Here is a 13,191-nt window from a genome sequence, read left to right as displayed (position 1 = left end):
TTGCTGTTGTTTCAACCACTCGGTTTGTGGTACTTTGTTATGACAACACCAGCAAAGCAATACAAACACCACAGGCTATTTTCTCTCAGTCTGTGGCGGTGACGTGGAAGGGCAGCTACCCAAGGCAGTGACCAGACTGAGAGCCACAGAGGCAGGGGCTGTGCTCACTGCTGCCTCCCTGGGCCCAGCATGGAGTCTGGCCAAAGCCAGTGTATGTCAAGCCTTAGTAAACTGTGGGTTGTTTTTTGTTTTTGTTTTTTAAATTGATGAATTTTTACTACCTAGATGAAGATCTAGAACACTTCCAGCACCCCAGATGTCCCCAGTATGCTTCTCACCACAGGGTAACCACTCTCCTGACTTCTATTGCCAACAAGAGTTTTTGCATATTCTTGAACATAATGTAAATGGAATTACACACTATTTACTCTTCTCTTGCCTGACATTGTTCATAATATCAATGCATCTTGTTGAATGTAGTTGTAGCTCATTTTTTAAATTGATGTGTAGAAATGTACACTATACAAATGGAACAAACTGTATTTGTCCATTTTACCATGGGGGACATTTAGGTTGTTTCCAGTTTTTGGATCTTATGGATAAAGCTGCTATAAACATTCTCCTATGTGTCTTTTTTTAAAAAACATTTTTTAAAATTTATTTGACAGAGAGAGAGAGCACAAGCAGGGGGAATGGCAGAGAAGCAGATCCTCCACTGAGCAGAGAGCCTGGCACGGGGCTTTATCCCAGGACCCTGGGATCATGACCTGAGCCAAAGGCAGATGCTTAATTGGGTGAGCCACCCAGGCACCCCTCCTATATGTCTTTTATGGAACATATACGCTTTTTCTCTTGGAGTGGAATTGCTGGATCATAGAACAAGCATATATTTTCTCTCAGCAAAAGTTGTTACACAGTTTTACAAAGTGGTTGAACCAATTTACACCACCCTATGCCCTCCCAAGCAGGGCAGGAGAAGGAGAGTTCTAGTTGCTCCATTTCTTGATATTGTAGGTCTTTTTACCTTTTGCCATTCTGGTGGGTGTGCAGTTGTATATCACTGTGGTTCTCATTTGCATTTCACTGATGGGCAAGGCTTTGAGTACTTTTTCATATACCAGTTGTCCATTTGTACCTGTTTGAGTGTTTTGTCATTTAACAAAATTAGGCTGGTCATCTTTTTCTGGTTTTTAAATATTTTATTTATTTATGAGACACAGAGAGAGGCAGAAACATAGGCAGAGGGAGAAGCAGGCTCCCTGTGGCGAGCCTTATGTGGGACTCGATCCAAGGACCCTGGGATCACTCCCCAAGCCGAAGGCAGATAGATGTTCAACCACTGCACCACCTGGGTGTCCCTGCATATGAGTTTCTATTTTTTGTAATTAAAAAATATTTTATTTATTTATTCATGAGAGACACAGAAAGAGAGAGGCAGAGACGCAGGCTGAGAGAGAAGCAGGCTCCCTCCGGGGAGCCCGATGTGGGACTTGATCCCAGAACTCCAGGATTATGCCCTGAGCTGAAGGCATACACTCAACTGCTGAGACACCCAGGCGTCCCTGCATCTGAGTTTTTATTTTATTTATTTTTTTTAATTTTTTTATTATTTATTTATGATAGGCACACAGTGAGAGAGAGAGGCAGAGACACAGGCAGAGGGAGAAGCAGGCTCCATGCACCGGGAGCCCGACGTGGGCTGGGTCTCCTGGATCCTGGGTCTCCAGGATCGCGCCCTGGGCCAAAGGCAGGCGCCAAACCACTGCGCCACCCAGGGATCCCTGCATCTGAGTTTTTAAATAAAGTTTTATATCACCAAAAATTGACACACACACACACACACACACACACACACACACACACACGAACCAGTCATCACTTCAGCTTAAAAGTCATTTTGCTCCTATTTAATTAAGTACCAGCAATTTTTTGTCTCAGGATATGACCCCAGACCACATAATACATGACATATTCATTTTGTATGTACACAGTAGGGCTGGGGCCCAGCCTGATTTGCACCTGTTTGAGCAGAGCACTCTCTCTGGACTTGGCTCCAGAGCAGACTTTAATTCTGTTTGGTTGAACAGGCAGGTGGTAAGCCCACTTGTTTATTCTCCCAAGGTGGGCTGACAGTGAATCTTCATTATGTGGACCAGGGTGATGGGAAGCACTGAGTGAGGGGACTAGGGTAGAAACAATATCCTCTGGTTGGTTTCCAGAGCTGGGCTCCCACAACTGAGCTGGGTGCTCCCAGTTTACTGCAATCTGCCCTGTGGCAGGTTCTGGGGACCTAGAGATGGTTAGGACACCAGCTTCATTTCTGGGTAGAGCTCACAGTCAAGGAGAAGAGTTGGCAGGGAAACAAGGAAGCATGACATGGGGTACTAGGCATAATAAATGCTAGGTGTTGCTGCTATGAAAAGGGATGTTTGGCCAGGATACAGTGGGAGGAAGGCTGGAGGCTCCCAGCTCTCAACGGGTCTCAGAAACATCTTCACAGTGGAGCTGATGTCATTTGAGCTGTGCCTTGATTGAAGAGCAGAAGCCATCAGGCAGAGGGTGGTAAGAAGGGGGTTCCAGGCAGGCCTCGGTGCAGGGCTTCCCAGTGAGTGACAGTTTTGTGGCTGGCGTGTAGGGTATGTTGGGAGACAGGGAAGGAACATTAGGGTAGACCGAGGATGCCAGAGCCTTCCCTCCCTCAGCATCCAGAGAGCCTTGGTGCCTGCAATCCTGTTTCTTGGGAGGAACTCTGGGTTACAGCTTTCTCAGGGCCAATGTGTGCAAAGTGAGTGATTATTTGTGAGGTGGCCTTTCTGTTTAGAGGAATCACTCTGGTCCCTCCCTATAGTTACAGCTGTCCATGATACAGAGCCTGCTGTCAGCCCTTGGTGGATACTTACAAGATGAAGAGCTTCTCCTTTCCTCTTACCTGAGAACACATCTCTAAAAAAGAGTGACATTTGGTTCTGTGTTGTTTTTCTTCTGGAGTTGGGACCTAGAGGACAGGAGATGAAATAAGATGATCCCCCTTAATGCCCAGATTTCTGGGCCTGGTGGGGAGAAGCAGGGCAGGAGCTTGGGATGGAAGGCTGCCATGATCAGGATGGACTTGGTCTTGAGGAGGCCCAGGATCTGGGCAGGCTGGAGCCATGAGGCAGGTGGGAGGGGCTGCTCAAAGGGTATACCTGAAGGACTGGGCCTTCCAGAGGAAGCTTCTGGCCTTGGTGATCTCCTGGGCCAATCTCCTTAAATCATCTCCTTCAAACAGTGGCAACGTGGAATCCTTGGAAAGGGGAAACAAACATGAAGTTAGATCCATCAAATGACTGGATGTAACCTGAACATCCAAAGTCTCAGCAGAAAAATTTTAGAGTTAATCAAATGCAGCCTCTCACCCAGGGCAGAAAATCTGTGGGCCTTGGTTTGCATCCTTCCAGGCACAAGGAGCTCACCACCTGACAAGGCAGTCATTCTGCAAATGGGACACTTTAAGATGAGGCACCTGAGAGTCTGTGTCGGGATGGGTGGGCAGTGGCAAACCGAGATGGCCACCGAGCTTCCCTGAAGTCTGCCCCTCTCTTCCCAGCAGAAGTGGGACATGCTCCTTATCTCACTGTTAGGCAGCAAAATCTATTCCACTCTTTCTCCATTGCTTCTATTTTTCCCCCCATTGCTTCTAGTAAAACCAAGCTTCACAGACATGTTTTTCTCGTAGGTCAACCCATGGAATTCCAGAGGCTCGTGTTAAAAACACAAGTTCTCACAATCAGCAAGAAAATGTAGGAAAAAGATGAAGCTGCCTCCGCTCCTTGGCAGCAGGAGCAGAACGATCCCATTCTGCATCCAGACACGATTTAAAGAATCTGATCTGAAGAGGTATTAAACTGTGGACCTTTGCAATACTGTCAATGTATTCTCCTGTGTATAAGGACACAGGTGAGGGGATCCCTGGGTGGCTCAGCGGTTTGGCGCCTGCCTTTGGCCCAGGGCGTGATCCTGGAATCCTGGGATCGAATCCCACATCGGGCTCCCTGCATGGAGCCTGCTTCTCTCTCTGCCTGTGTCTCTGCCTCTCTCTCTGTGTCTCTCGTGAATAAATAAATAAAATCTTAAAAAAAAAAAAAAAAGGACACAGGTTCTTAGTAATATTCATTACTTCTACTTGTTCTTTTTTTTTTTTTTTAGATTTTTATTTATTTATTCATGAGAGACAGAGAGAGAGAGTTGTAGAGACACTGGCAGAAGGATAAGCAGGCTCCACGCAGGGAGCCCAACACGGGACTCGATCCAGGGTCCCCAAGGATCAGGCCCTGGGCTGAAGGCGGCGCTAAACCGCTGAGCCACTTGGGCTGCCCACTTCTACTTGTTCTGTTCTCTGAACTATTTGTAATATTTGTCCCTAGAAGAGGTACTTGAATAAAGGAGTCATGCAAAGTACTGGACTTCAAAAATTATGCCATGTCCTGTAACATGTGCTTTAACCTCCAAAAACAGAAACCTGGAATCTGGTTGTTTGTCTTACTTGATAATTTGTTGTCTTGAAATGTTATAATTGATAGCACCATGTTCCTAAATGTATAAACATGTATATAACTTTTCAGTCAGATCAGAAGAGCTTGGTTGGTATTCTTCTCTTACCTGGCCTGTGTGACTTTATCAGATTTACTACTTAAGATCATTTGCATATCTGTGTTTTAATGAATTGAACACTGGGAGACAGAAATGTGCACGACTCAAAGGAAAGAGGTTAAGAGCTTGGGTGTCTGAGCTCTGGCTTTACCATTTGCTATGTCCTTAGTTGTAGCCCTATCCCTTGCTGAGCCTACTTATTCATCTGTTTAACGGCTATAGTAATGGCTGAGAGGATTGAAAAGTCATCTATAAAAGCAATGGACCTGCACAAAGTAAGTGCTCAATGAATGTGATCTGTTCTATTATTTTTTTAATGTTTTATTTATTTATTTGAGAGAGACAGAGATAGCCACAGAGATAGTGAGAGAGAACACGAGGGAGAAGCAGGCTCCTGGCTGAGCAGAAGCCCAACATGGGACTTGATCCCAGGACCTTGGGATCATGACCTGAGCTGAAGGCAGGTGCTTAACCAACTGAGCCACCCAGGCACCCCTGTTCTACTAAATTTTTTTAAAAGTTTTTAAAATTTATTTTATATAGAGAGAAGGTGTGTTCCTGGGGAGGGGGGAGAAACAGAGGGGGAGGGAGACAATATTAAGCAGATTCCCTGCAGAGTGCAAGGCCCCACTCAGAACTTGATCTGATAACCCTGAGATCATGACCTGAGCTGTAATCAAGAATCAGCCCAGTGGACTGAGCCACCCAGATGCCCCTGAACTGTTCTATTGTTAAATAACACCTCCACGCTCTGCTTCTTTCCCACCTTGAGGAGAGCCAGCCGAGAGGAAGAGCCACAGGAAAAGAGAACCCTTTCTAGCCAATACTTGCTATTCTTACAAGAGAAGCAGAGGGGGAGAAGCCCACATCTGCTGACAGTATATGGAGACAGTTGAACAGCCTTCACTCTGCAACCTACCCTTTCGTCCATGATGCCCTTGGTCAGCAGGCCATGGATTCTGAGGAGTGTGTCCTCATCAACGGGGCAGTGATAGCGGCCCCCCGTGAGGGCGGCCAGATTTCTCAGGAAGTCACCCGCTGCCCTAGTAGGGAGAACAGAGGTTCTAGGGCCAGGCCCACTGACTGGCTAGGCAAGCTCCCTGCACACCCCCAGCCCATTGGGAGCTCAGGTCTGCTGGGCACTGGGCCTCGGGCGCTGAGGCTCTGTGCCCTTGAGACCATGTCAGCATCGCGAGCCCACACCCTGTCAGCTTATGGGCCGTGGCGGCCGCATGAAGCAGATTCAGTGCTTTCATGTCGCCACTTAGCATGAAAGCACACGGCCAGCACACGTTCCTTCATTAGACATCTAGCCAGGGCCTGCTCCTGGGTGTTAGGCCTGGCGGGGACACAAGTGTGACCTTTACGGAGCTCGTGGCTTAGATAGAGATCACATATGCACCCAAGTCATCAGAGTTTTGCCAACAACATTGAAGTCTTTTCTGGAAGGAGTAGAAGCTCTCTGGTCTAACACACATTCCTCTATGGTGATCGTTTCTAAAAAGAACCGTAACAAAGCTACTTTAAACTTTTTCCCCCCTCCACATTCACTAACATGCTCCAGAGAAAGATCAGGAAGGAGAATGCCCCGTGTGCCCAGGGAATCAGCGCCAATCCGTTTCCAGGCTGGAGAAAGTCAGGAGAGTGGGTTCTGGGGGGCTAAGTGGGAGGTGGAGAGAGGGCTTTCACTCGGGCCTAACCCTTGCCGGCCCCTTCTTGCTTCCCGCTCACTGATGGGGGCCAGGAGAGGTCAGGGTCTAAGGGGAGGCCTTGGCCCTCACACATGCAGCCACAGGAGAGGCACACAGCGCGGCCCACCTGCCTGAGTGGTTCAGGGCAATGGTGTGCATTTTCACATCTCCTGTCTCCGTAAGTCTTTGGACTTCACGCAGAATAAGGCTGCAGCTTGTATCTGGCTTCCCGTCGGTCAGGAGGTACAATCCTTCCACATCGTGAAAAGTGAAGGCTTTCTGAAAGAGGGCGGGCAGGTCGTCTGGCTCAGGGGTCAGTGCTAATAGGGAAGGGTAAAATCCAACTGCCTGCTGTCCCCAGGGAAACTGTGTCTGACTGGATCCCACTGACTTGTCCATTAACAGTGAGAGATGACCAGCCTCTTTCAGCCTACCACAGACTGAGGAGACTGCCAAGGTTTGGGAGAAAGAGCACGGCCCACTTCCTGGCTGGTTAACCCCAGCCAGTCACTTAACCTCTCTGAGCCTCTGTGTCTTTACCTATAACATGAGAACCAGAATCCCTTTCTTACTGGGTTGTTGGGAAGATGAAATAAAGCAACAGTTCTTAAATCTAAGAAAGTGCTCTTTGTAATTTGAAAGCCTCACGCAGTATCAGTTTTGGGGGTGATGGTATTTTCTGTTTGGCCAACAGGGTTGGGCTTGGTGGTAGAACTTGCCAGTAATGCCTGCAAGACGGAGGTGCTCCCATGAGCGCGCAGGTGGGTCACCCACTGCATAGCCTCATGACATGCCTCGTCGGTGGTCTCCACCAGGGTGTCCCGCCAGAGTTGCAGGTCCTCTGCAAAGCTAAGCAGGTTGAAGCTGGGAAGAGAGGAGAGATGGGGTGGGGGGCAGAGAGGAGGTGAAAGAGAGTGGCTAGAAAATGCCTGGCTGAAGGATCCCCTTGAGGAAGCTTCATGCCGATGAGCTTCAAGCACCTATAGTGAGCGCCTGCCCCCCCCGCCCCTCCCCGGGGAGAATGAGAAGGTACACATTGGATACAGACTGAAGTAGATTGATGTCCCACCTCGGCCACTAACAGAGTATGTGATCTCTGGCAGAGTACTTAGCCTAAGTCTCCTTTTCTGAAAAATAAGAATAATAATGGCAACACCTCCTAGGGGCGCTGTGAAGATGGAAGGAAATCATGCACTCAAAATGCTTGGCCTGTAGAAGGTGCTCAATCAATGTTTACTTATTAATAAGAAGGCAAGGATGGGTCCCAGCCTAGGATCAGAGTCTCCTGCTATCTCCTAGCGTCAACCTGTCTGGGCAGAAAAAACAACCCCAAACCCCCTCTCTTAAAAAATCAGGTTAGCTGAAATCCACAATTCAAGGCCACCTGGTGGTTCCTTGGCTCTGCTTACAATGGTCCCTGGGCCTGAGATGGATTTCTAAAGGCTGCTTTACTTCTACAACAGAGTGCAGTGTTTTTTACTACTTAAATAAGCTTTGCCTCCAGGCCTCGTGAACAGTGAAGACAGAAGCCCCCAAAGGGCCCCTTTGATCATCCTGCCCACACCCACTTGCACCCCTGCCTCTCACCTGTCGCAGTGCTTCCGCAGCTGCTCCCAGATCAGCAGAACCAGCTCCGTCTTCACCTGCTGCAGGTAGGGGCCCATGGATCCCGATGTGTCCACCAGGATGCACACTTTGCGCTCCAGAATGGTGCCAAACAGTCGGCGGCTCCCTGCTCCGAGGTGGTGGGGGCAGAGGTAGGGAAGGAGTGAGGGGTCGTTCCCTCCCCATTCCCGGGGTGGTTTTCTCACAGCAGCTATCAAATATAAGGTCTACCAAATACACCTGTTGCCTGACTGATCACCAATCAGATGTCAGCCCACTGGGAGATGGCCTTTGTGGTGGTGCTGGTGGGGTGTTGGTTGTCCAAGGGCAGAGCCAGTCAGTGGTCGGGGCTTTGGAGGTCAAAGTTTCATATGCGGCTTTGCCTGTGATCTATGATCACTTGCACAAGTGGTTAAAATTGCTCTGGCCTTGGGGCGCCTCAGTGGTTCAGTTGGTTAAGTGTCTGCCTTCAACTCAGGTCATGATCTCAGGATCCTGGGATCGAGCCCCGTGTTGGGCTCTCTGCTCAGGGGGGAGTCTGCTTCTCCCTCTCCCTCTGCCCTCTCTCTCTCTCAAATAAATAAAAAATCTTTAAAAAAATCTTTAAAAAATTGCTCTGGCCTTGAGTTTCCTCATTCCTATAGTTGAGCGATGGGACAGAGTGGTATTTACAGTATTGTTTGGAGCTGGAAAAGATGTTAAAGAGCATGGAGTCTGTCAACTGGTCAACAGAAATCAGCGGAGTCTGGTGCTGTGCCCTCATGGAGTCAGGCAAGGAAGACAGATGTTAGATTTATAGTTATGGCTCTCCGAGGCTCATGACAGAGTGTCATGGGGCACACCATGGGGAGAATCTGAATTCTGTGGGTGAGCTACCACTGCAAGAGGAACAGGAGCGAGTGGAGGAAAGAAGTGGAGATAAGGAGGGAACAGCCTGGGAAGGCCTGAGCTGGAGGAGGAGAGCATGGTGTGCTCCAGGACAGAGGGAAAGCCCATGTGAGGAATCAGGACACCTGGGATGGAGAGACCCGTGGGGAAAGGGACAGGAGGTGAAGTTGGTGACGTGCTGAAAGGATTTGGGATTTATCCCAAGGGGAAATAGAGAGGGCCAGTGGCTTGCCAGCGTCACAGAGACTGGCGGTGACCGCAGACTCTCATACCACATCCTCTGATCCACACTTTAGTCAGGGACACCTGCTACCCTACCCTTGCGGCTCCACAGGCTAACTATGGAGGAAACCTAGGGGGAAAGCTGAAGGAACAGAAGAGGATGCGTAGCATTCTTGATCACCCCTCAGGGACCTCAGCAGAGGCAGTAGTAGAAACAAGGGGAAAACTGCTACAAAACAGATGATGGGCTGCTTTCCAGGAAAAGGTAGATGGAGCTGGCTGGACCCTCTGCCCAGGAATCTGCCGGGACTCATCTGGGGGTATTCTCTAGCAGTGCTCATGTCAATATGAGGAGCCATCCTGGGGCAGGGAGACGTTCCATGAGGATGGCCCTCCGGGCAGCCAGCTGAGGGACCTCTGACCACAAACAGCTGGCTGATCCATTGTAGGAACCAGAAGGTGGAAATATAGTGCAAGTCCCCAAGCCCTGTCCTTTCTACCTCAAATCTCTCGGACTCTTTCTACTTCATCCATCTCCATCATCCCCACCTCTTCCAGCTAGCCTGGTCCTTCACCTGGGCCACTATGATGCTACCTGATTCCACTCCATCCCCTCAGCAACTTATATTCCATGCAGCAACCAGGGGGATTATTGCCAATGCTAACTTGATCACTTTCCCCTTATTTAAAACATTTAGTACCTTCCAACTGCTCTTAGGGTGAAGTTTAGACAAGGCTTCATCTCTCTGGGATGGTCTCACTCTTATTCTCCCTCATTCTCAGCCATATTGGCTTCTTTTTTAGTCTTTGTACTCAGCATTCCCCCACCCCCCAGCACCTCAGACATGCCTGTCTTTCTTCTCTTGGCCCAGCAACATCTATTCACTTTTCAGATCTTGGCTCAAATATCACCTCCTCAGGGAAGCCCTCCATGATCTTCCTGTCCAGGCCTGTCACTCCTCTTGGAGGCTCTCACTTCACCATGCCCATCTCCTGTCTACACGTCACTGTTGTGACATTAGACTTGTTTGTGAGACTCTTTGGTTAATGTCTGTCTCCTAGACCATATGCTCCTTGAGCTCAGGGACCCTGCTGGGTGTTGCCTCCCACCATCTTCTAGTGCCTGATGAGACAGCAACACATATTTGTTGAATAATGAATGAGTGAATAAGTGAAGTAGCCCTGGGTTTTAAAGTGTTGGTGGCATTTGAAGTATTAGCTGGTGCTGGGGTGAGCACTTGTATGCGAAGTGGGGATTCCATTGGTCATCACACCCTTCCCTGCAACAAATGTGCTTTGGGATTGGACAGAGGCATATGACCTTTTTGCTCCATGTCAGCCTCTGACCTGACAACTACACCTGGAGTTGGCAACACTGCCCCTCATCCCACCCGAGGTTCTGGGAAGCAGCAGTCATCACTACACACTACACCCCACTGTACAGTATGGTCTGTTTTACCAGGTTCTACTGCAGAGGATTGGACCTAATGAATTTGCACAGGATCCTGAGGGGCCTCTATGAAAGCCTCCCCCTCTCCTTCCTCCTGTTGTCCCAGGAACCATCCAGGCCCCAAAGCCTCAACACCCCCTGTCCAGCTCTAGCTAGCTCCCTGGTCTCTTGGACCTGATGCTTCTGATCATCTCTCAATCCCCAGCCCACCCTTCCCTAGGATGTGAGCCTGGCTCTCCTGGGCCAGCCCTGCCATTTGCCGGCCCGAAGGGGCCTCAATACTCTTTGTAAGGAAGAACAGGGATTCTGCTCTGCTGGGAGCCCCTCCCATATCCACCTTCATGGACCAGCTCTGTGGGGTCCAATCAATACTGAATTGAACCTCTTGAGAGTGAGCCGCTGAGTCACGTCCAGGAGGGCAAGGGGTGGGAGATGGCCTTGCAGGGTGGGCCTGGACAGGCCTGGGTTCTCTCTGGTGCCCTTTGGCCTACACTCTACCTCCCTGACATCCAGCACCTTGCCTGACCTTGGAATCCAGAAAATCGTGTTGTACCTGGATGGCCCTCCTGGTCTCACCCCTGATCTGATGGTTTGTGCACCTGGCCTGGGAAGGGCTGGCCCTGGTCCCTGGGGTTGACCCTGCACTTCCCCTCATGCCCTTCCTGCACTCCAGGACAGCAGGAAGCCTCACCAGACAACAGCCACTGCAGCCTCTGGACATAGCGCTTCATCACCTTCTCCAGGCACGTGATGTATACTTCAATTTCCCTGGGCATCCACTGGATATGTCTCACTCTCCCCTGGATGAAGGCAAGCCAAGGCAAATTTCCCCGCATCAGCTATGTCTTTAGATTCCCATCACCCCCATAAATAGTTCAATTGGTTATGGTTAATAGTTTCCAAAACATCTGTTAGGCAGATTTGTTACAGGTTTGCTATTTGCTTACAGGTTTTTTTCTTTTATCAAACTATTAGATTTATGGTTCTAGAGGAGTAGGGGAATTGGGATGATGGTTTTGTGGCAAATGTGGTCACTGAAATAATAAAAAACGTAGCATCTCTAAATTTTAAATTAGAAAACCCTTAATAGTAGGATGGGAAGTCCATAAATGTCAAACTAAAAGATGACCATAGACAGAGAAGGGGACAGAATGATAAAACTCCCATAAAAATCCTTCTGGTGAATAATTTTGAGTTTCGTAGCTACTTTTGACTTTCTAATTTCTCCTAACGCGATAATGTCATATAAAATGGAAAGAATAGAAAACAGGGTCTTCTAAACACACACACACAGACATACACACTCACACACACCATGATTTGTTGCTCACTTGTACTAAATTTCCTTGTTCTAGTGTTAAAGCAATGAAAAAAAATTACCCCCAAACTAGAAACTAGAGAACACAGTAACCTCCCCTGGGGGGCAGAGGAGAAGGGAAGCCCGCTATCCTAATAGAACCATCAGCAGCACTGGGGGTACAGAATTCTGGTGAGTTCTTCAGCCACAGCCTATTCTCAGCAACTTTCTTTCTTTCTTTTTAAAATATTTTATTTATTTATTCATGAGAGACACAGAGAGGCAGAGACATAGGCAGAGGGAGAAGCAGGTTCTCTGTGGGGAGCCCGATATGGGACTCAATCGCAGGATCCCAGGATCACGACCTGAGCTGAAGGCAGACACTCAGCCACTCGGCCACCCAGGCGTCCCTCTCAGCAATGTTTCTAATTGTCACACCATGTAGCCCATCTAGCTCTGGGGGGTGGTATTGGGCCCTCCACGGGTTGACTTTTCTTCCAACGGGATCTGTATTTCCTTATATGCCGAGAGCAATCCCACATTTGGGTGGAAGCAGGAAGAGAAGCCATGGCACAGACATGCACATGGAGTTCTCCCCAGCACACTTGTGCCATTTGTGGCTGATCACAGACAGGGGGTGGCAGGAAGAGAAGAGCAACGAAACCCACAACTTACGTTAATTTCTATGCTGGGCAGGATGGCGCAGTGTTTGGCTGACGCCAGCCCCTGGACCGATTTTTGATGGGCGCAGCTGGGACCCATGTATCTGGAGATTTCCATCTTCAGTTTTTTTAGTCCATAATTCGCTACCCACTCGAGAAGAGAGGAAAGAACTATTATCTTGGGTAACATAGGCTTAATTGAATGATGGTCTGACTCATCTATTGAACCTTATGTTTGAAATCTGTCTCATATTGGAAATGTGGGGTTTCTCGGTCCTCATTGAGCATCCGTTGCCTGTGGATTCTTTCCCCTGTGCTGGGGAGAGATGCATAAGAAATATGGGCAACAGGGGAACACAATTTATTGAGCATATGCTACTTTCTAGTCTGGTGGACACTGTTAGTTCCCCAATTCCATTTCAACTCTCTCCCACAAAATTTGAGTGGAAAGCTATGATTGGTCTGAAGTTCAGCCTAAGCCAATTTGGAGAATCTCAACCTCCCTGTCACAGTGAGAGAGATAAGAATGGGCAGGTTCACGGCAATTACAAGCATGGCTCCGGGATCAGCCCAATCAGACCCAAGCTCAGACTTTTACTGAATGGTTGTGGGAAGAAAGATGTTCTACTTTCAGGATATGAACAAGAAGGGGAATTTCTGCCGCTTGCAACCAAAAGATTGACACCACTAAGTGATTTACACAAAATACACTTCAACTAGCATCAATCCTATTAGGTAGGAATATCT

The 13,191-nt window shown here is 48.6% G+C and overlaps 1 protein-coding gene across 5 annotated transcripts in view; it reads right to left on the bottom strand.

Annotated features, from left to right (window-relative positions):
• Nucleotides 1-1,879: 1,879 nt before the first annotated feature.
• The window catches only part of VWA3A (von Willebrand factor A domain containing 3A), a 59,845-nt gene continuing 48,533 nt past the window's right edge, over nucleotides 1,880-13,191 (bottom strand). For 3 of the 5 annotated variants that reach the window (XM_072836122.1, XM_072836124.1, XM_072836123.1), the window contains exons 27-30: nucleotides 12,458-12,595; nucleotides 11,177-11,285; nucleotides 7,908-8,052; nucleotides 6,950-7,184 (exon numbers count right to left, since the gene is read on the bottom strand). In XM_072836122.1, the coding sequence (XP_072692223.1) occupies nucleotides 6,965-7,184; nucleotides 7,908-8,052; nucleotides 11,177-11,285; nucleotides 12,458-12,595 (612 nt within the window). In that variant the 3' untranslated portion in view covers nucleotides 6,950-6,964. Of the gene's footprint in view, nucleotides 2,625-2,929; nucleotides 2,996-3,185; nucleotides 3,284-5,548; nucleotides 5,673-6,447; nucleotides 6,600-6,949; nucleotides 7,185-7,907; nucleotides 8,053-11,176; nucleotides 11,286-12,457; nucleotides 12,596-13,191 lie in introns of those variants that run through there. The other 2 variants (XM_072836126.1, XM_072836125.1) reach the window with 2 other exon arrangements.

Source organism: Canis lupus, chromosome 8 (genome assembly GCF_048164855.1).
Source record: "Canis lupus baileyi chromosome 8, mCanLup2.hap1, whole genome shotgun sequence".
Lineage (NCBI taxonomy): Eukaryota > Metazoa > Chordata > Mammalia > Carnivora > Canidae > Canis > Canis lupus.
Note: the sequence above shows the minus strand (reverse complement) of the source record. Positions and strands in the feature narration are given on the sequence as shown.